The sequence below is a fragment of the Quercus lobata genome, chromosome 1 (assembly GCF_001633185.2).
Source record: "Quercus lobata isolate SW786 chromosome 1, ValleyOak3.0 Primary Assembly, whole genome shotgun sequence".
In the NCBI taxonomy this organism is placed as follows: domain Eukaryota; kingdom Viridiplantae; phylum Streptophyta; class Magnoliopsida; order Fagales; family Fagaceae; genus Quercus; species Quercus lobata.
This window is the reverse complement of record NC_044904.1, coordinates 24614597-24639249: the sequence shown is the minus strand read 5'-3', so window position 1 is coordinate 24639249 and position 24653 is coordinate 24614597. Positions and strand designations below refer to the sequence as shown.

Below are 24653 nucleotides of genomic sequence, written 5' to 3'. Positions count from 1 at the left end.
TATTTGCTTTAGTATGAAAATCATTGAGTATTGTTAGGTTTTTATCATTGGTATGTATCATGAATTTCTTTTGTTGTTTGGTTTGATATTTGTCTTTGATTTTTTTTGCTTGAGTATGAAATAATGATTGATATATTTAAGATGTATTCTTGGTATATTTGTATTGTTAGGTTTTTAATAATTGTATTGTTGTTTGGTTTGATATTTTTATTTATATTTTTGTTAGAGCTGATTTGAAATTTTGTAATGGGGGTGAATTTTGTCTTTAGATTTTTTTTTGTTTGAGTATGAAATGATAATGATTGTGTGTTTGTACGTGATGTGGGCTGAGTATATGCAAACGTGGGGTGACAAGTTTTAATTTTTGAACTTTGAGTAGATAGAAAAGAGACAAAATTGATATTAAATGAAAGAGATAAAAATATGTCACTAACATATTATTACACTTGACTCTAATTGGTTCACAATCTCTGAAGAATATTGATATAAATGTATACTATGGTGGACCCCTTGTCAATCCTGGAGAGATTGACGGATTCCCATTTAGAGGGCCGGGTATTGAATGCAAGTACATGATGATACGCCATAAGACCAAGATGTTAAATGATTTGAAGAAGAAAATAATGGAAGGATTGAATTTGAACCTTGCTTGTTATGACATAAAGATTATTTATCGTTACACACAAGAAGTCCTTCATGAATGGATAAATTACTAGTACATGACGATCAAAGAAGACAAACATGTAAAGATCATGCTTAATAGGATCCATAAAATGCCCCAAATAAATGCTGCTGAGTTGTACGTAAGTTTAGAGCCGCTTGCAGGAGTTAATACTGAGGAGGTGCAACAAACAGCTACATCTTTACAATTTACAACCCCTAGATAATGGATGCACTATAATGGAAGGCTATACAATGGGAAGTTATACGCTCCCATCTCAAGATCATGCTGCCAATACTGGTGAAGTATGCAATTTTTGTTCCCTTTTGTTTTTCGGGTGCAATATGCAATTTTTTAACTTGGGGGAGGAGGGGTTCAATTATGCTTTCACCTCTCTTTAACTTTGTATTCAGATACACTTTTACCCTCATCAAGCAAAACCAAACTCTCCATAGAATTAGTAGTGTAATCTGCCCAATGTGCATCTTCAATAGCAAAAATGTTCTGATTATTCTCAGGGTTAAACGAAACTAGCCTAATGGCATTCTTAATTAGAATTTCACCATTGTCAGTGCAAAGTTTCCTCATTCCTCTTAATTTCCTCATGTTAAATTTTCTCAAACACAACAATCTCAACACAAAATAGAAAATTTTTCTCACATTTTCTTGGGAACCAAACAGAGTAACACACAAAACAATCAAATCAATCATAATTTTGGAACAAAAACCACAAACCCACATGAAAAAATCACACAATAAGAAAATCATACCTGAGAGAACTGACTGAGAGTGGAGAGGGTGCTTAAGAGTGGAGACTGAGTGATAGTGGAGAGGGTGAGTGAGAGAGGCGTGAGCATGAGAGGGTGTCTGTGTGAGGGTGGAGACACGCGAGTGTGAGAGGGTGTATGTGTGAGGGTGGAAAGGTGCGAGCGTGAGAGGGTGGAGAGGGTGTGAGGGAGGCATGAGAGGGAGAGTGAAAGGGTGAGTGACAGAGAGTGGAGAGGTATGTGCGAGAGTGAAAGGGAGAGAGGCGTTAGACTTGGTTTATTTTTGAAAAAACCTATTAGAAATCGAGTCTCAGAGACTCGGTTTCCAGGTGGCACCCACAGATCAGCTGGCTTCCACGTGGATGAACACGTCACATACAAATCAAGGATATAAGGGTCGATATATAAATCAAGTCTCTAAAACTCGATTTTCACGTGGGAAAAAATGCCAAGTCAGACCTGATGACAACATAAAAACTGAGCCTCAAAGACTCGATTTATAGCCCAAAATCGAGTCTTTGAGACTCGAGATGTTACTAAATAATATAGTTTCGGAACTGGGCCTACTAACTAAATAGTTGGGAAATCATGGTTAATTACCCATTTTGGCCAATTCAAACTTATGGTTTTCTAAGGAAATAAGAGAGCTACCTGTATTATAAAAATTTGTTAATTATCTTGTTATGATATTGTGGAAGATTTTAATAGACATTTTACCAAGAATGCTTGTGGGACAAGCTAAATTTTAACATGTATGTGAATGTCTTCTTCGATGCAAGTGTGTACATGTTTGTAGAATCTAATTGTTCAAATTCCATTTGATTTTCTACAAGGAATTTTTGCTCATTTTAGTCATGATGTTTTGAGAAATTATCAGAGATGGTGATTATGAATACTTTGCTCATGATGTTTTGTTTTTGCATATATATATATATATATATATTTTGTTCTAACTAATTGAGAAAATAAAATATAGAAAATGAATGAGTTTTAGCTTAAATGATACATAAGAAAGGGTGGAGTATAACCCCCATTGGTGCATGTGTAAACTTACCAAAAAAGAAAAAAAAAATGAGGTGAAAAGAAATGATTCTGTTGGTGATAAAGGAAAATTCCAGCTATGATCCAATGAGAGGTTGTCTGGAAGAGGACCTTAAACAATACAATGTTTTTCAAGTAAGAGTGCTTTGCATGGGCTTGATGATAATGGAGTTGGAAACTAAGCATTGATTTTGTTGATGGGTACTACTTTCACCAATTCCATCCTTTGACCTCGATATTGATTTCAACGAGACTCCTCCTGTCATGCACACTGAGTCACCCTCGTACACCATTGGCCATATAGACCATAGGTCTCTCCCATCCACCAACTCTATTAGCCCTACTTTGGCCATGGACTCACTCCATATTGAATCCATGTCATTCATGCCCATTCCTGGACTTCATATAGACCCCATGAGTACGGACCTCACTCACATATCATCTGCTACATCATCCTCCCCTGTAGTTGTAGGATTTTCAGTTGTTGGGAGCGAAGTTGAATAGCCAAATGTGCATCTGCAAAATGAGCAGGCCGTAGGGTTACACTCACCCCTATAAGGTTGATCAAAATGCACAGTAAGAGCACCTGCTTATGGGATAGGTTGGCACAAAGCCAGGCTCATGGTATGACAAGTAATTTAGGCTGCGTTTATTTCAGTGGTAAACTGAAATCCAAAAACAATTTACACCAGGGTCTGTGTTTGGCACCACTTGAAAATACAGTCAAATTGAAAATAGAATTCAGTTTGACTGTGAAATTGGCTACACAACCCGTAAAATCATTTCAATCCTCATTTTACCTTCAATTGATTTCCGTATTTCCTCACCCCTCACACAGTCCTCTCACACAATCCGAATACTCCCCTCTCACTATCTACTCAAAGCAAAACCTCAGCTCCACCCCTGACCCCAAGCACCAACGAGAGAAAGAGAAAGAGAAAGCTTTGGCTATTCGTTGATGCCAGTCCGAGCTCCACCCCACACTCCGACTAGTAGCACTGCCATTTTCCCCTTTGCGTAGTTTTCTCCCTTTTCTTCTCCATCTCACTCAACCTCACCTCCGACCACTCCAAGCCCACCTCGAGCTATGCATGTACCCGATCCATAGAGCTATAACTCTCCCTCACACTGACGAAGCCCTACCGTTCTCCAAAATCTCTAATCCATGGCTCTAATGTCGCCGACGAAGTTCTACTCTCAAACCCACCCTCTACAATACCCGATCCACATCCCCTCAAACCCATCTAGCCAAATCCACCCTTAAACCCATCAAAAACCCATATTTTCCACACCTCCTCTTACCTTGTCTTCTCGGATCCGATATAAATATATATATATATATATATATATTCATATAATTACTTATTTATTTATTAATTATCCATTTATTTATTTAATTATTGATTTATTCGGATGTTGATAATTGTAGTTTGGTGTTAAAATTATATATAGAGAAAAATATGTGCATTAATGATGGTACCCAGTTATCAAGGCCAAAATTGGAAATTAACCTTGTTTTCCAAACAATATAATTAGTAGGTACTGTTTTCAAACTATATATATATTACTAACATCTTGAGTCTAAAAGACTCAATTTAGGGCTTGTAAACCGAGTCTTTGAGGCTCAGTTTCCATGGATTGATCACATCTGATTTGGCGTTTTTTCCACATGGCGTCCACCTGAAAATCGAGTTTTAGAGATTCGATTTATATGTGACGTGGTTGGTAGTTGATCCACGTGGAAGCCACCTAGAAACCGAGTCTCTAAGACTTGATTTCATATAGGGTTTTTTCAAATTAAATGCCTCTCTGCTCTAACGCCTCTCTCCACTCTCACTCACCCTCTTAGTCTCACACAGACTCTCCACTCTCACGCCTCTATCACTCACCCTCTCACTCTCACATCTCCCTCACACCCTCTCCACCGTCACACAGACCCCCTCACATGCTCGCGCCTCTCTCACTCTCATGCCTCTCCACCCTCACACAGACACTCTCTCATGCTCGCGCCTCTCTCACTTTCACGCCTCTTTGCTCTAATCCCTCTCTCCACTCTCACTCAGTCTCTATTCTCACTCAGTTCTCTCAAGTATGATTTTCTTATTGTGTGATTTTTTCATGTGGGTTTGTGGTTTTTGTTCCAAAATTATTGTTTTGTGTGTTACTCTGTTTGGTTCCCAAGAAAATGCGAGAAAAATTTTCTATTTTGTGTTGAGATTGTCGTGTTTGAGAAAATTTAACATGTGGAAACTAAAAGGCCCGAGGAATAGTGGTCAGAACTTGATTTGATTTGATTTTTTTTGTTTCTGTCGTTGTGTTGTTGTTGTTGTTTCTTGATATTTAGATGGATAAGTAGAGGTTTAGGGTGCAGTACATTAAGTTTACGAATTAAATTTAAAATGCTATGACCTATTCATGAGATACCAGCTGGTTGCATCAGAAAAACTAAGGGCATGTTCAATACACTGATAATGATTACTTAGGAATAGGAATAAGTATTGCAAGGAATATAAGAAGTTGTAACCCCCTTTGTAGTAGTTTTTTCTTTCAATGAAGTATTTTACTGATCAGAAAAAAAAAATTATATATATAAGAATTTGTAATGGAATTACCATTCCTATGCATCTGTTTTGGTGGTAAACATGAATAGAACCATGAATCTGTAATTTACAATATGGTATAACATGATTTGATGATATAATGGAGTTATATTCCAATCAAATGTCCTAAAATACCCTTTTATATTATATTTATACTCATTGTGGGTATTGTTTATTGTGTATACTTTAATTAATCTCATTGACCTTTGTTCAAAATTCCTGTCTCCATAACTACTAAAAATAAAAACTAACAGCTTCTCCCCTAGATATTAAATTCTAATGAACGATAAATTTACATGCTTGAATAATTTGATGAAATATAAAAAAGCTTGACTTTTTTTTTTCTTTTCTTCTTTCTTTAAAGAAATAATACTTGTTTCACAAGTTAATACATAGCTATGTTTAAATTCCGTTGTTGTCTCCATCTTTGTGCTTCTTTCTCTCAAGCATGATTATATGTTTAATGCATGAATTAATGCTGCTGTCAAATCAAACATTGCTTTTATGGCTTGCATAATCAGTTTGGGCATGTCTTGCATATATAGGCTAGAATATGATATTGCTACTAGATCTTCATTGTTGTACTATTGATTTTACCAATAAGGCTAATTCTTTCACTTCTATGATATTGATATCATTTCTACATGTATGGGAAATTTTATGTAATTTTCTTGTCATAAAATTTCTTGAGTAATATATATTTCTTAGAATTGAATGCCAAGTAATGGGTTGCATCATTACAGCCGTATATATGTTATCTTATATATGACAATTATATTTGGCAACCCAATGGTGATTGGGTGGTTTCTAGAACAATTGCCAAGGCTCTTCTAGGCATTTTTCAATAATGTTTACAATTCCATTAAAATGTGAATCCTTCTGAAAAGTAACATGGTTTCTGGTGATTACTTACCATATTTTTATGATTAATTTGGAGAATATGACCTTTTGTTCTAGTTTCCTGGTGATAAGTTGAGTAAAGTGTATTTCTCTTTAGGCATATGACTGCCACTTTGTTGAATTTTTTGTTTTTTGAGAATCTTTGTTAGATTGTTTTTGTTTTTGTTTTCAATAATGTCTATTACATGCTAACTGCTTATCATTCTTGTGCAGTATGGCTGCTTCAAATGCTGGACAGATTGACCATGCACAGCCTGGACCCATTGACGAGTTGGTGTTGACACAGCAGGTTGACCATCGATCTGAAGCTATTTGGAATAGGCAGGTAAAACACAACACTACAGATTTAACCAATGTACATGCACTTGTTGTCATATATTAATTCATGGTTTTGTTCTGTGCAGGATTCAAGGTCCCTTACCTGCTGTTGTTGTAGTGAAGATTTCTCTAATCGAGAGCCAATGGTGGACGACCAAGTCGTTGACATCATTAAGGCACTTGGTTTGGAGGGACTCCTCAGGATCCCGAGTAGAGAGATTGACCATGGTCTGATAATGGCCTTAATGGAGCGATGACGGCTTGAGACTCACACCTTCCACATGCCACATGGTGAGATCACCATCACATTGTAGGATGTGGAGGTTCTTCTCGGGCTTCCTATTGATGGCAAGGCTATAACAAGAAGCACGCAGAAAGAATGGGAGAATGTGTGCCGGGACTTCCTTGGCTTTCGAAATGTAAATAATGAGAGAAAGCAACTTAATGACTAAAGGATTCTCATCAAACAACTTTTGGAGCAAGTTGCCGATCCATTACCGCCTAATGCTGAAGAGGATTAGCTACATAAGTACACACAGTGCTACATCGTAGTGCTACTGGGAGACACAATCTTCATGGAAAAATTTGGCGATAGGGTGCATCTAATGTAGGTGCAGCAATTGGAAGACCTTCGCAACCCACGAAGATACAGCTGGGGAAGTACTTGCCTTGCATGGTTATACCGAGAGTTAAGCAGGGCAAGCGATAAGAAAGCCAATCAGATTGGTGGGTGCTTGTTGTTGGTCCAATATTAGGCATAGGCCAGGTTCCTCTATTTGTGCCCAGTAGTTGAGCATGGCCTACCAATGGGTGCTTATGGTCCTCCAGTGCGTGGTCCACTGTCCCTGAAGTAAGTCTTTACCTCATACACGTCATATACATTATGTGATCATTACCTAAGCCCACAATCATGTAACTTGATTCTATTTATTTATTTTAAAGGCTTTTAGGAATTATTTATGTCAACATTAAAAAATTTTAAACAAAGGTTCAATATATATGATTACGTTAATATACTCTAATTTTGTGACTGTCATGTGGATTGTATGTTTTTTATAAGGACTGTTTCTTATTCTAGTGATATTATTAATTGAGTAAATATCTATAAGATTATCTTAGTAGTTATATGCGATTACATTATAGTTTTAATCATAACATTATCTTAGTAGGAAAGTTCTAGATATTAATCCCTTGTTCTTGATTGTAGGTGGTTGTAGGTCCCAAACAAGAAAAACAAGCCCGCCCACATCTTCAGGGACAGGTATCGCGAGCAAATAGCTTTAATGTTGCCAGGTCAGGTATCAAAATGCCTTGTTTTACATGTTTAGGAGCAAGATATAGATTTGGTGAACTTTGAAGTATTGTTGTCTAATGTGTTGCCTACTTGTTTTTTGGCTGTTGTAGGTGGTGTGGCAGCCGTATGAAGCTGATTTAGATGACCTTTCGACGAGGTACGTTGCAGGGAGGACAGTGTGGACAGCTACGGTGCCGCTTGTATGTTTCCACCTAGTAGAGAAACATACACCGGATCATATCGTTCGTCAATTTGGGATGATCCAAGAAATTCGCCGTGCTGCTAACACAGATACAATGCTTCACCAAATTGATTTGAGGGGGAAGGTCAGTGTCGATTAGACGCGGAGACATGCTGGGTATATCGTCAAGTGGGGTAATCGCCTTCAACGGCGTTGTGAAGTAGTGCTTGGTGATATGCCTCCACAGCATGAGTACTTCGACTGGTTCCATAAGGTAACTCGGAGGTTCATCGATCCGTACGGCGCGAAATTGATTCTAATGGTAAAAACTTTATTTCAGCAAGTCATATATTGTAGTTGTTGTGGATTGCTACTGGATGTTAAATTACAAATGCTGTGATGGATTTTGAAATTTGTTGTTTTTACTTTAGATCATAAATTAGAGGATGCTTGCATCAATTTAATCCTAGAATGAGTTTTTTAAGAAACTTAAGATACCTTGAGTATAGTTTGTTCAAAATTGGTAGGTAGAGATGCTAAGAGTACACTGAAGGGAAGCATTTCATCAGTTGATTTGTTTTGGATAAATATTTTAGAATGCCCACTTTATGTGTAAGCTTGATCATTTATACAAATAAATAGTTTGTGGCTATTGGATACTGTAAGATAAAGAATCATTTTATTTTGATTTATAGCACTTAGAAGTTGGACAGAATAAAAGATTACTTCAAATTCAGCACTGTACTCCAACTATATGAAACAAGTTAACTTCCAAACACAATTGTAATTTCACATTTTTCATTTGTTGATTTGGTATTGCATTACTAATATGATCGTTTTTCCATGTGTAGATTGAAGGATACATCCGTTTGTTGAGGTGTCACCCAGTGGGCACGGAGGACTATAAGGACATTACTGATGTCCTGAAGGCAGTTCAGGATATTGGTCATGTACAACCTCCTATCCCTGAGGCCCCGAATGAGGAGGCAGCTACTCTTGTGGCACCGACTACTGAGAGGCCAAGCACTACTGAGAGGCCAAGCACGAGCATAGCTCCTGCCGAACGTGGCTCTTGTCTGCCTATTGCTACCCCTCGGGTTGTCCCTACCCCTAATCCCTCTCCATCCACCCCACATCCATCCCCTAGCCCCACCATCCCTTCACCCACCCCACATCCATCTCCTAGCCCACCATCCCTCCATCCACTCCACATCCATGTCTTGGGTCTGACATCCATCCACCCACCTCACAGTCATTTCTTAAGCTATCACCCATTCCAACTATTGAGTGGGGTTGGCAAGGAAAAACACTAGAAATGGAGATGCGTTGTCACGACCCAAACCTGTAATTTAGAGTTTAGAGCATGACCGGCATGTTAATATCAAGTTTACCTCAATATTAACACGAACCAACCCTAACTAAAGGTACTTATCAAGAATTGTTTCTTGAATTCCTGCTTAATTTCTTACATAAAAGCCATTATATACAAAAATGATGGCAACCCTAAAATTTCATTTCCTTCAAACTTGGAAAAATACCACCTGGCTGAAACTTAAGGTATTCATGTAAATATTACATAGCTAAAAGTTTAGCAAAACTCTTATTACAAACCTAACCCCAAAGACATACAACTGGGGTTTAGAACAACTAAGATACCGAATTACATCTGTGCTCAAAGGATCAAGTACATCTTGATTCCTTCTATACAACAAAACTCTACATTCTAACAAACAAGAAAACACAGAATTCTTGCCACCTCTAATACTCTCGTTGCTTCCAGGAAGAACCTGTACACTGAAATATAATAGGGTGAGCTGTGAAGCCCAGTAAGGTTTTAAAACTCCTTGGGCCTTTAATAAGAATGCATGTAAATCAAATAGTTTATGGATATGCCAGATTTGATAAAATAGCCTTCATACTGTTCATATTGTTCTTAAAAATAACTTAAGAACTTTCAGATGAGAATACTTCATTTTTCTTTCATATAATAAATAAAATGGCATAATAAGGAACTTGAATATAATTCAGTAATCTTATTTTTGAACAGACTATCAAATACTTTATCATAACTTCTCATCAGATTTATAACACATTCAATACACCTTTCTTATCATCTTACTTTTCTTATAATTTTCAAATAGCTTTATACCTCATTTATAATACATATTAGTTAATCTAATTGTAAGTCTGTCACTACTTTGGGAGGCTTCCAGCACAGAGTGCCAGGCATCCAACATTCCCCACAATGCCAGGTAATTCCGGAATCATATCATAATACATACTTTCAACCATGGGGGTAGGTTGACATGCTCCACAAGTTGGCTGTTACCAACAAGGGCGAGTACAACAGAGCCAGTCCCACTTTTAATGGCCAATCAAAATTTCCATGGAAATGCCAGTACTATAACCCCTACTAGCTGAGTTCAGATCATAAAAATGGAATAACCCGGACGCTATATTTTTCTAATAGCTATGCTTTTACATAATTATTTCATAATAGTAGCATATCCACTTCATTCTGAAATATTATGTTCGTGATTTAGGTACTAGCATTAATATGCTAAAATTATCATATATATAAGATTGAACAACTTACGAACATATATTTTACTTAAATCATGCTTATATGTAATATCTCTAATCAACAAATTTTAATGCATAATAGTTTTCGAGATAATTTTTATACTTATTAAAAGCACACATCACAAGTCCCTTACCTGATAACAAAAGGCGCGAGAGATTGTACATGAGGAGCTCAAGTGTCCGTGTTCTCGTTCTCGCCACCTAAACGAAAAAACAAAAATTATTACTGACAAACTCTTCCTAATATATAAACTTATACCTCAATCACAACCTAACTCTCAAACTCAAGAAAATCTTAATTCCCATCACATAAAGTTCCCCAAAACATATGATACAATCATCAAACATATTTTGCAGCCAAACCATAGAGAAACCAATCCATAAAATTTATATATGCTTCAAACATACCAAAGGATAAGTGTATTAAATTATAGCTCAAAACATACACCCTAACTTGAGAATTAAATCCACAAAGTCGGGTGTAGCATATGTTGTTCACTGCTCATTCCAGCAGCATATGCTCCATTTGTAAAATACAAACGGGCTGTCCAAACACCTCCAATTGTCATGAAATTTTACATAACTACTCCCCTGTATGTCCAGTATAAACCATAAAAATTTCGGAGTCAAATCATTAACCCATGATTTATTAAAAATCACAAAAGACAGTATACTCAAATCTGTCCTGACAGAATTTCTTGCAACTTACAAATAAAACCATTATTTTTATATTCATCCAAATGCTGTGAGACCACTTCTATAACAACCATGTGTATCTTAGAATTCATAAAAACTACTCCTAGCATCCTAATTCACAGAATATGATTTAACACATATTTTTCTTGTTGTAAACATAAAATCTGTCACAAAGACAGCTTCAGTACATATTCTTACAAAATCATCAACAAATAACAATAGGTCTTAATTTCATTTGGATATTTTTATACCTATAGTATACATATTAAAATACCCTAATAAGCATTCAATAGACCACAATATCATCAATATTTCAAGTAACTAAAACAGAATCACAAGTTTAGCTTCTAAAATCAGAATAGAGGATAAAGAAGTAGAAACACACAAAACAATTATACTATTAACATAACCAAAATCAAATGAGGTTTAATTTACTTACCCACACACTTTGAAGATGAAATCTTAGTGTTAGGCTCTTAATTGCTTCTTAAAGAGAGTTGTTTATGATTTTGGTGAGAGGGTGAAAGAGAGGTGCTGCCAGATAGAGCAAAGGAAGAAGAAAAGAAAAAGTAAAGGAAGATGAGCGAGTGTTTTCTGGTGCAGCAAAGAAGATAAGGGAATTTGACTTTAGGGGTGGGGTATGTGGGATGCTAGGGAAGAAAATATCCCACCCACTTTTCAACTTTTTTTTTTTCTTTGCATTCACACTTTTTTTTTTCTTTGCATTCACACTTTTCTACAAAGAATAATATTATTTTACACACACACATATATATATCCTTACCTTTATAAAGTTATACCCATCACATTAAAAGGGCATAAATGTTCTATAATATCACAATATCAAAGGTTCATGCACTTAAAAGTAATTAAAATAACGACATGCATATAAACCCATAAAGTTAATTATGAAATTAGGTTGGGGTGTTACGTGCATGCTATTTATAACAAATATAGGACAAATTGATACTTCTAGTAGTCCAAGATGATCTAGCCATCAATTTATAAAATTTGGTAAATTTATAGTAGCTGACTCCTTTTTTTTTTTTTTTTTATAAAATTTTGTAAACTTAATTATGTTGCAACAAAAGACATAAAAGTTTAGTGAGGTGAGCTTGCTGGAGTGTAACATTTTTCCAAGGTTTGAAAGCAATGCCATTAGATAAATGCTTTCAACTTGTGTATACTTTTATTAATGATATGTCTATTACACATCCCTCCTTATGTTCTGATCTCATGTGTTGGGGCCTTAGTGTTTCTTTATGTACAATATGTGCCGTTATTTGTAATTGTTATTCTAGTTTCTAAGCTTGTGTGATCTGTCAAGTAATAAATGCATGTCCCAATTGTCTAGGTAGTTTGGTTGGTTTTATTTTTAATAAATTGTATTTTAAATCCTATGATTTAAGGTTGTTTGGTTTCAAAATAAATCTTACAATTTTAAAATCTTTCACTTCTATTTAATTCTAGAAGTTTCAAATTAAACATTGAAGTTTAAGATAGATAGGTACATGTTAAATTTCATAGTTTTGTTAGTTTCAAATAGAGTTCTGAAATTGGGAAAAAAAAAATCCAATGGAACTCGAGTATTAGACACTCGATTTCCATTAGTACTCGAGTTCACTAGCAACGAGTACGCTAGGCCAAGAGTTTAAAATTATTTACAGCCAACTGCCACTAGAAAAATTCCCAGTGGAAATTGAGTCTCAAACACTCAATTTACATTGCAGTGGCTTACTCGTAAATAATCCAGTATAAATCAAGCCTTTGAAACTCGACTTATATTGACAGTTATTTACCATCATGCCACCCAAATAGAAATCGAGTTTAAGAGACTCAATTTCCACTGGGAATTTTTTTTTCTTCCCCCACTTGCAGTAGTAATCCAAATTCACAACACATAGCACTGGGAATATAATTTTTTCTTCCCCCACCTGCAACAGTAAACCAGTAGTAAACAACTAGATACGAGCATAATATATATATATATATATTTGATACCAATCAAAGGGAGAGTGCATCAGATGAAAAAAACTAGATTAAACCAGTTACTATTCACAAATATTATAGTTGCACTCTTAGCTACGAACCAGATAGATTTAACCACTACATGAGGCACACAAAAAACATAAAAAAATAGACCATGAAGGATAAGAAAATTCAGATCAGCCACCCTAGTGATATCTAGCCAATCAATTGCAATAAAAAGCTGCACAATGCAACTAATGTAATGAGTACAATGGATAGAGAATAGTTCAATTACAACAACTCGGCAATAAACAAAATAACAACTGAATCGATACAATATAGTCTACATAGTCGCCTAGCACTTGTCCATACCGAAGATAACCACAACTCCCATGTACAATGCCATTCCAAAATCGAGTCTCCGTTCGCCTGACAAACATTAAAATATGGTCTTTAGTTCCCAAATGTAAAGAACAAAAAGCAAATGAAATTCTGAGCATATTATATAAAAACAGCGACAACACTTGCCTAGTTTGTAGTATTACCGCTTGTCGAAGCCCCATGGGAATTGGGACATTTTCTGTGGTTATGCCCCTCTTCATGACACACTCTGCATCGCTGCCTTGGTTGAATCTCCCTTAAGTCCGAATCTTCTCTCCGGCTTCCCCGTTCTCGCCGTACCCCATCCATTTCATTCCTTATTCTTGGCTTCACAGGACGACCTTTGGCCCACAACAGATCTGGGTCAGGCACCCACCGTGGTCCACGAACGTCCCTCCATAATGACTCTGACTTTGGCATGACAAATTGATGTGCATGTGTATGAATGGTGTTGTCCAAACTGTAACATGGGTCAATATAGCTGGTCACATCGAGGTGCAGATGCTGAAGAACTTTAATTGCATGTGAACAAGGGATCTTAATGTTTTGCCACTTTCCACAACCACATGTTCTAGCAACTACATGCACTTCATGACTGTGGTTTCCCCCTCCACCTCTATGGTCATTGTACAGGGTAACCACTTGATATACACCAGTTTCATGATTAAATGCCCTCAAAGTGTGTCTTAAAATTTTTTGCAAATTTTTTGTATAGATCCCCATTGTATAATCACTTCACACCTTACCTCAAGAGAGATCAGAAGTAATTTCTTTATATCGATCATGGAAATATGCAACAAATTTGCACCAAGTGAACTCAACCATTGTAGCAATGGGCAAATCGCGGGCGCCTTTAAGTGCCCCATTAAAGCACTCAGAGATATTGGTTGTCATTGCCCTGTAACGTCTTCCATCATCATGTGATTGTGTCCATTTGTCCAGATCCTCACTCATTAGATATGTGTATGGCATATAGCGATCAAGATGGTCATCATCATGGTCTACCTTCCTCAGTGCATTAATCTCAACATCCTTAATGATTTGCATTATGGACTCAAATTTAGCTTCATGAGTCGCATATCTAGCTTTCAAGACCAATGTCTTTAGAGTCGGTTCATTAAAGTGTGTGTTGAAGTTGCTAGCAACATGTCGAAGGCAATATCGGTGAAATACTCGTAAGCTTCTGTCATCACCTCTAGGCCACTCTGCAATGGTGTATTTGATTCCTTTATGTTGGTCAGAAATAATGCAAATGCCCTCTTGAGGTATCACATGCCCTATCGAAATTCTGAGACACTCTAAAACCACCCCCAACTAGGCCCTGACTCCTTGTCCAAAACAGCAAAGGCGAGAGACAAAATCTTTTGGTTAGCATCGATTGCCATTGCAATCATCAACACCCCTCGATATTTACCATACAAATGAGTCCCATCAATATTGATCACTGGCTTGCAATATCTGAATGCAGCAATGCATGGAGCGAATGCCCAAAATACATAGCGCAATAACGTAGTACCAGGTACGTTCCTAGGTATTGTGTAATAGTTGTACTGAGTACCCGAATCCTGATCTAAGTATGCCAACAACAACTTTCGCAACCTTTGGTAAGACTCCTACCAATCCTCAAATATCTTAGCAATTGCCTTTTGTTTTGCGTCTCATACCTTATAGTAAGAAAGCTTATGATTATACTTAGTATGTATGATCTCCCAGAGCTAATCAATATGAGCAGTGTGATCCTGTCGTAATTTTCCCACATTTTCTGATGCAACAAAATTAGAATCCATCATTTTATCGTTTCTTCACAGGCCAAAGGGTATACAATTGTGTGGACCCACATAAGATGTAACAATCCATAAACCATTAAATTTAGCCTTCATGAATGCCAACGTACCACCTACAGTTGGTGTTAATGCATGCGGCGCACAATTTGGATTTGGTCGACCTCCGGATTGTAAAATTTTTATTCTCCTTTGTGGCGTATATTATCAATGCACGCTTCACCGCCTCTTTATTTGCAAAAGTCAACCCTTTACTAAAATACATCCCATCTTCCCAAGTAGAAACAAATGGTATTTGAAGACGTGATATTTTCCCAAGTGTTTGCATAGAATGACTCGGCAGGAGGTGTGTAGGCAGTGGTCATATTTGTATCATGCTGGACGCCAATATCATCGTCCGCATCACCTTCATCATGGTACTCCATATTTTCCTCTGCAAAATTAGGAACAAGTTCATGGTCATCCACATTCCTGTCAAAGTCGCCTCGCTCAATCCTCTCTTTGTACTCATCCATATCATCAAGATTTTCACCATCATTCGCAACATGATCTTCGTCTTCGTCTTTCTCCCTTAAATGTGTCTCTTAAGGTTGGAATGTTTCACTAGTATTGGCAACATGATCTTGAGATGGGAGTGTATAATCTTCCATTGTATAGCCTTCCATTGTAGTGCATCCATCATCTAGGGTTGTAAATTGTAAAGATGTAGTTGTTTTTTGCACCTCCTCGGCATCAACTTCTACAAGCGGCTCCGAACTTACGTACAACTCAGCAGCATTTACTTTAGGCATTTTATGGATTCTATTAAATATGATCTTTACATGTTAGTCTTCTTTGATCGCCATATACCCTAATTTATCCGTTCATAAAGGACTTCTTGTGGGTAACGATAAATAATCTTTATGTCATAACAAGTAGGGTTCAAATTCAATTCTTCCATTATTTTCATCTTCAAATCATATAACGTCTTCAACTTACGATGTATCATCATGTAATAGCATTTGATACCCGGCCCTTTAAATGGGATTCCGTCAATCTCATCAGGATTGAGAAGGGGTCCACCGTAGAATACATTTATATCAATATTTTTCAGAGATTGTGAACCTATTAGAGTCAAGTGTAATATGTTAGTGATATATTTTATCTCTTTCATTTAACATCAATTACAAAACCATTTTATCTACTCAAAGTACAAAAATTACAACTTCTTACATCATATGCATCTACAAACACACCCCACATTTGCATATACTCACCCCACATCACATACAAACACACTCAATCATTATCATTTTGTACTCAAACAAATAAAAAAACTAAAGACAAAACTCACCCCCATTACAAAATTTCAACTCATTCTAACAAAAAAATAAAGAAAAATATTAAACCAAACAACAAAAATAGTCATGATAAAATCCCTAACAATACAAATATATATCTACAATATTTTTTACTTTTATAAAAGCCTAGCAAATTGTTACATCATATGCATATACTCACCCTATCACATACAAACACACTCAAACTCAATCATTATCATTTGTTTCTAAAAAAAAACCATTAATCATACTCAAACCAAAAAAAAAAAACTAAACACATAACTCACCACATTACAAACCTTCAAATCATTCTATCAAAAATATAAAGAACAACATCAAACCAAACAAAAAAAAAAGTCATGATATACATACCCATAAAAAAACCTAACAATACATATATATGTAACTAACAACTAGAGAGAGTGAGAAACCTTACTTGACATGAGGATGTGAAAATATGGAGGGTGAGTTTGATTTGAAGTTTTGTAATGGGGGTGAGTTTTGTATAAGAGTGAGAGAGAGAGAGTGAGAGAGGAAGAGAGAGCTGCTGGGTTTTTTGGAGGAAAAAACAGAGAGACCCCAGACCCACATTATGAGGACTAAGGTCAGTAGTTGCCCTAACCACATGGAAGCTTGTGGACCAAAGATTGAAAATCGAGTCTCTAAGACTCGATTACTCTTTTTAAAAACCAAGTCTCTAAGGCTCGATATCCAGCTGGAATCCACGTGGGATGTAGGTATGAACATAAATCGAGCATTTAAGGGTGAGATAGAAATCGAGTCTCTAAGACTCGATTTCCAGGTAGACATCACATGGAAAAGGGCCAACTCAGACTTGATTAGAACATGAAAACTGACCCTCAAAGACTCGATTTATAGGCCCTAAATCAAGCCTTTTAGACTCGAGATGTTAGTATGAAATATAGTTTGAAAACAGTGCCTACTAATTATATTATTTGGCAAACAGTGTTAATTCCCAATTTTGGCTCAGCTATCAATGTAATTTGGATGTTTTGGTAAATGTATATGCCAGCTTGTGAATACTGTGGACACACTGCTACATTGGTTGTGTTTTTCCATTGGTCTTGAATTGGGCTTGTTATGATATTTATGTGAAATTGGATGGTTTAACAAAAATTAAGCATGGTTGTATATACTAATTGTGTTAGAGATTATGATGTTGTGTTGGTTGATAGCGTGTTTAATTGCTAAACTCAATTCCAAAAGTGATGTCCGTACAGAAGGAATCTTTCACATTGCAGAGATACATTGGGTCAATAATCCAAATAGCACTCTCCACATACACATGGACACCTCTTGGGTATCTTGTTACCATGCTCTCACAATGACAGAATCCCTTAATAAAGGAATCTTATCTAAAATAGTACCAACTGATCCAGAAATCTATAGACAACAGTGGCCACATGAAGATCATTGGGAAATGCTCAATCCTCTTATGGGATATGATGACCTTTACTACCATAACCATGATCTAGATATCGATGCTGACATTGATGAAGAATGGTTCCAAGGAAGTTCCCAGAAACGTCTTCAAGCATGTCACCTTATCTTCATCTGCCAAAGATGAAGATAATCAGGGAACCGGGCCCCTACTCACTTTGACATTTGTCAACTAGGCCCCCTACTCTCTTAAACATTTGTCAACAAGGAACCAGACCCCTACCGTCCTCTGTAAAGGCCATTGTAATCTGAATGTAAATTATTTCTGTGTTCCTTGTGGAGGTTGCATTGTTAAGGAAATTGCAACGTAGACGACTGCTTAGGGACCTAATGTTAATCATACAGCTGAAAGAGAGCATTACATAAATAGTATTCTGCATGAAGTGAGAGACATTGTGTAAGTCAAATTGGGATGAAGCCTATAGCTTTCCACCAGTTATGTGACATCCTCACTAAGGGGGACCATATACGGTCAACTGTTCACATGTCCGCTAGGGAGCAAGTGCTAATTTTCTTACACATAATTGGTTATATAATATGAGGTTCTGCGTAATTGGTAGTTGGTTCCATAGATCGACTAAGACTGTTCATAGATATTTCAGGGTTGTCCTTAAGGCGATCCTGAAATTATATAGAGTTCTAATAAGACTGCCTAGCGAAGATACACCCCTAGAGATAAGGGATAGCAGAAGGTTATGTCTATATTTTAAGGTAAATATTGCGATTTGTGTATTTTTTAAATCATTATATCTGTCGAAAATTAGGATTGTGTTGGAGCAATAGATGGTACACATGTTCGTGCATTTGTGCCACCTAAAATACAAGGAAGGTTTCGTGGTCTCAAAAACTAGAACCACTCAAAATGTGTTAGCTATCAAAGTTCACTTATGTATTTGCTGGATGGGAAGGCAGTGCACATGATTCGCATGTGTTAAATGATGGATTCGCTAGGCCAATGGGATTTTCAATTCCCGAAGGTATTATAGGATTACTTTACCTTTTGGGTTTATTAGTTTTAATAAATTTTGTTCGTTTTACTAAAGAATAGTAGTGATTTCATTCTATTTTTCAATATATGTAGGTAAATATTATCTTGGTGATGCTGCGTATGGTAATAAATGGAATTTTGTCACCTTATCGGAGTGTTCGATATCACTTGAAAGAGTTTAGTGATCGTCCTCTTGAGAATGAACATGAATTGTTCAACCTCCGTCATTCATCCTTGGAACTACCATTGAGCGAGGGTTTGGAGTGTTGAAGAAACGTTTTCGAGTATTGGATGGAGTACCATTTTGGTCTTTTGAAACCCAAGTGGAAGTAGTGTTAGCATGATGTGTGATTCATAATCACATTATAGGAGTTGATCCTACTGACTATATTATGGAAGCTGCAATGAACCTAGTAGAGTCTAGCGGTGGAGAACTAGAAACACGTTCATGTCGAGACTCCACTGAAGAAAGTAAAGTGTGGAATATTAAGAGAGATGAGATATGCCAAGCCATGTGGTCTGATTATACCAGGAGTGGAAAGTAGTACTTTAAATATGTGTGATTCAAACTTCTATAGTTGTAATATATAATGTATTTTTCTATGATTGATGACACTGAGAATTATAACTATATGTTGTGTAAGGACAATATATTTACTATAGACTTGTAGTGGTGTAAGGATAATTATTTTCAGTATTACATTGTTATTTCTAATAGTTGTTTCGTTTTTTGAGCACATTTGTAGGTTCATTGAAGTTAATGCGTTTTTTCCTCAAATAAGCATGGTTGTATGTGTGTTTGATTTGTTATTCATATGCACAGTAATTATTAAATGTTACTCTCACTATATCTGCTCAGTTTGGGGTAGAGTGCTACTTTTCATTTGGGGAGAACTAGCTGCGTACGTTGAGGACTATGTGGAACACCATCCAAACTCTTTAAAAGAAGAGTGGATTTGGATGGGACGACAACCTCAAGATGATCACATGCGACGCCAAGACTTATCAGGAGGAAGTTATGGTATGGCTTCCAACAATATTTTTTTAATATAGTCTTGTTTCGATGCTCTGCAATGTATACTGAGTTATGTTAGTAAATATTGATTATATAAGTGAATATGGCATCTATATGAGTCAATTTTGATTATTGAAGTGAATGTTAAATTTTCTTTTCTCCCTTACAGGCGCATTATAAGCATGCCGAGTTTTTGAACAAAATGATAGAGATGTACTATAAGTTGGCCCTTATAGTGGGTAAGGATATGGCCACAGGCAACTTTGCTAAGTCATATGTTGATCTTGACACCTAGTAAGAGAATGGTAATGACAATAGGAATGTGGCCGACAATGGCAAGGAGGGTGTGGTGGATAAAGGGGACAAGGGGAAGAATGTGGTAGAATCATCCATTACCGAGTCCACGACTTCAAAGTCCCATAAGAGAGGCCATGCACCTCCTAGTGATGATAGTGTTCTCACTGATGTCTGATCAACTTAAGGAAATTGTTATGGCCTTGAAAGAAATCAATCGAGGGCCTGTTAATTACACCAGTCTTTACTCTGAGAGCCATGGCGTCAGATGGGTATAGTGAAGATATGCTCACAATTGCCTTTGACCATCTATGTGATAATAAGAAGGCAGCTAAGGGATTTCTGGCCAAGAATGCTAAGTTAAGGAAGCTTTGGATGGATAGTTATTTGTTTACTCAATTCTGATGACTCTGTTTGGTGTTGATTGTGATGGTAGTTTTTGTTGTTGGTAATATGCTGTAATATTAGTATTCACCTCTAATTATACCATATATGTGACAGTATTGTATTATCTGTAAACATCAGCTAGTATAAGCAGGATATATATGTATTTCTAACCTTGGACATACGATGATAGTACGTATATTTTGTGGACTGTTATGCTCCAAGGGATAACAGTTACGTACCTTGACTGTAGGATTTAGTATTTTGTGTGCTTAGGATGATACAGTTACCCAAATTATTTATGTTCAGTGTAAGCATGTAGGGCACATGTGTACTGTTCAGATACCACATGTAGGTATCATTTTTATAGACCATAGAGGCTCACCTCCAATGGTGAATGCTACATTATCGGATGCTCTTTGTTCTTGTTAAAGTGGACGAGTACAATATTTGTGTAGATTGTTACAGGAATGTAGGTTTTTATTTGCTGTTCATTTCATATTTTCCAAAAAATTTTGAACAAACCAAACATGGGAAAATGAATACAGTAAAACTATCCCCTGCAGCAGCCAAACACTGGAAATCATTTTCTGTCCTGTTTTCCATGGCACAACCAAACACATTGAATTTTCCTTATTGGAAAATATTTTCCCCTGAATCCATTTTACACTCGGAAATGAATTTATATAGAGCCAAATGCAGCCTTAATGTAATGATTAATTTCACGGCTACTATTATGGTTAATATTAGAATTATTTTAATCCATTGTTTGCATGTAACTTCATCTTTGTATGTAATTTCAAGGGGCTTGACCAAGGCAATGCAAAACCTCCTCCCCCACAAACCAAACATTATACGAGATAGCAGAAGCGTAAAAAATAATGGTACCAAACCTGTCGCTTTCAATCATGGTCATTGTGAACCTATTAGAGTCAAGTGTAATATATTAGTGACAAATTTATAACTCTCAATTAACATCAATAAAGAGTTAGATTTTTAATCTTCTTATGTGGCATAGAACCAAACTCACACGTAGCATAATTGCTGACTTATATGTATCATAATTTCCAATATTACACATGCTTATGCCAAATTATAATTATAATTATAATTATAATTATTTATTCTCTCGTTGATGAAGAAATCACTATCTTGGTCTCGATATTATTATTGTTAGTCAATGCCAAGACTACAGTCATCTCAATTTTGTTCTCAACACCACAGTATCTTGAGACCACATTTTAATTTTGACATTTAGATTAATTCAATATTATTTTTATGGTATAAATAGTTTCTCTTACTTAGACAGAGAAGATAAAGACAGCAAATAAGAAAGTATATAATATTTGCTGCAAGAGAGTTGAGAGTTAGACTTTAGGAAGAAAAGTATCACTACAAAAAACGCGGTTATAGCTCCTAAAAACGTGATTGTAGGTCCATTTGGTCTATATATAGCCACATTTTCAAACGTGGCCTATGCATCGTGACTATAGGTCCAAAAATCTATAGACCTTATTTTAGCTGTGGTTGTAACGGCTATAGGAGACCTAAAGCCATGTTTCAAAAACATGGTTATATATATTTTTTTATTTATTTTAAATTGGCTATAGCCACATTTATAAAATGTGGCTATAGTTTTTTTTTTTTTTTTCTTCTTCTTCTAGGCAAATCACAGTGCATATTGAAAATCCAAAGCCATGCAAACATAATATGAAAACCCACTTAAATACCAAAGCCATGCAATCAAATACCATCTAAAACCTGCTCGATCATTATTGTTTTTTTCATATTAAAAATACTATATAAACCTGCTGAAAAATACCACAATAACTAACATAAGCTTGTGATAGATCAAATAGACCTATTGATCATCAATATTCCACAATAACTAATGCCCAAACTAACACATTAACCATAGATTCAAATATATATATATATATACCAATACATAACATATGTCTAAAGTATCATCTTGAATTTAACAAAACACTTGTCTACCTACACACAAAAAACAACCACCCAAACTATGACAATATTATAAACAAAGTACAATACTTCCAAAATAATGTGGCTGTTCAAAACAACTAACAATAGTCCATAAAGGTCCAAGATTTTTTCAGAAAATAATTGGCTTTGCATGGCATGTACTGCCAAATGCAGCTTGAGCAGCATAAATACGACTAGTCGGATTTGAAATTTTGAACCCTTTTTAGTTGGACTCGGTCAATTAATGTTAGTCTACAAGACTACAACCATAATGATTAATGACAAATATAAACGTTAGCAACATTGAAATTGAGCAATGCTACCATAGTACCAGCTGTAAGCTAAGAGCAGTGCTAATGCATTGGCTAGGAGTGACTTATTTTAAACAAAGTTTGGCTACAAATTTGATTGGCCACAAACACAATCTAAAAGATAGTTTTAAACTGGTTTGGACTAAGTTTTGTTTTTTTTTAAATGAAATAAGATTATAAGAATCAGGATAGGAACAAAGGCCCAAGTCAAATTAACTTTTCAGGCATATATACTTTCATTCAAAGGACCCATTTCTCATAAATCAAAGTCCCCCGCAAATCAAGGCTGCTTAATGATAGTTCATTCCTGCTACTCTTTCAATCTTCAGGACGTTGATTGCCTTGGCATCATCCACTTATAGTATAGATAATCAACTCACGGAACTGCTCCTTTTCCAACTAACTTTTCCTAACATTGGCTTCTTACCAAGAACATTCCTGATAAAGGAAATATCTTGTCTCAGCCATTGGACAAAACGATAGCAGACGAAGCCTCCAAGGTCCCATCCCCATTGTTGCCACTCTCTATATAAGGCCGAGAGCCATGTTGAATGTGCATCCAGACCCAAAAGTTAAACCCAGCAAGAAATTAGGACCATTGTTTGTGTGTGAGAGAGAGAGGCTAAACATTATTACCATGGCAAAGCTAGCAGTTTCTACTAAGTCCTTCACAACGGTACTACTAGCCTGCATGTTGGTATTTTCTGCTCATGTTGATGCAAGCATAACATGCGCTGAGGTGACAACCTTACTGACTCCATGTATCAGCTATGCCATTTTTGGAGGGACAGTCCCACAAGCTTGTTGTGAGGGAGTTAAAGCTGTCCATGCTGGTTCCACTACCGTAGAAGATCACAGAGCCACATGCAGTTGCATCATGGATGGCATTTCAAGGATCCCAGGAATCAACTACGACTTAGTTGGAACACTACCTGAGACTTGTGGCACTACTTGTACCTACAAAATCACACCCACCACCGACTGTTCAAAGTAAATTTCTTATGCCCATCTTTCACTCTTTTTTCATCTAGTATGAGTATACTTGATTTAACATAAATTGATTTTATGAATTTTATGATTTGCAGGGTGGACTAATTCTATTGGATGCACTTCTATAAGGATGAAAATAAAGCTCCATGAAAGCTAGTGTCCACGTGTTTGAAGCACAATGCTGTTGCGTTTTTATTTATTAAGAAATCATGTCATATTGACATATTGATATTGTATACGGATTGCAGAGTTTAATACAACCAATTGAACTTACAAGATTCTCAAAAAAAAAATTTGAACTTACAAAAAGTATCAATATATATAACTTATTTCTACGTTGCATTCTTTGTGTTACTTTGTGCTCCATGAGAATTAAGTTTTTTGGAATAACAATGCCCATGCCAACATGATTGAATCTCTGGAAATCTTTGTTAGAAGTGTGCACGCAAGAGAGCGAAGATTTGTTATCCAAAAGAGAGACAAAGAATCATTTTCAACCAATAAAATAATTGGCTGGCTTAAGGCTGCGTTTGGTAGCTCCGTTGTGGAAATCCATTCGGGTAGAGTGTATATTAAATATTAATAATACTTATGACTGCTCAATTTGTATGGCAGGAAAATATTTTCCAAAAAACTTTTTTTTTTTTTTTTTCTAGTCAATAGAAACTTTTTTTGTGATAATGAAAAATAAGCCCAATCTATAAATTCCACACCACAGATGTTATTTAACTCAT

The 24653-nt window shown here is 36.1% G+C and overlaps 1 protein-coding gene and 1 long non-coding RNA gene across 2 annotated transcripts; one reads left to right on the top strand and one right to left on the bottom strand.

The window, feature by feature from the left end:
- Positions 1-9254: 9254 nt before the first annotated feature.
- LOC115984551 lies at positions 9255-11695 on the bottom strand. The gene is made up of 3 exons (XR_004090544.1): positions 11481-11695; positions 10480-10546; positions 9255-9556 (listed from the first exon to the last, which is right to left on the bottom strand). It is a non-coding gene; the product is annotated as an uncharacterized LOC115984551 (long non-coding RNA).
- An 11708-nt stretch (positions 11696-23403) lies between these two features.
- On the top strand, positions 23404-24261 carry LOC115989541 (non-specific lipid-transfer protein 1-like). Its single transcript, XM_031113297.1, has 2 exons — positions 23404-23919; positions 24015-24261. Exons 1-2 carry the CDS (start codon positions 23474-23476, stop codon positions 24022-24024), a joined length of 456 nt encoding a protein of 151 aa, XP_030969157.1. The 5' UTR covers positions 23404-23473; the 3' UTR covers positions 24025-24261.
- The last annotated feature ends 392 nt before the right edge of the window (positions 24262-24653 follow it).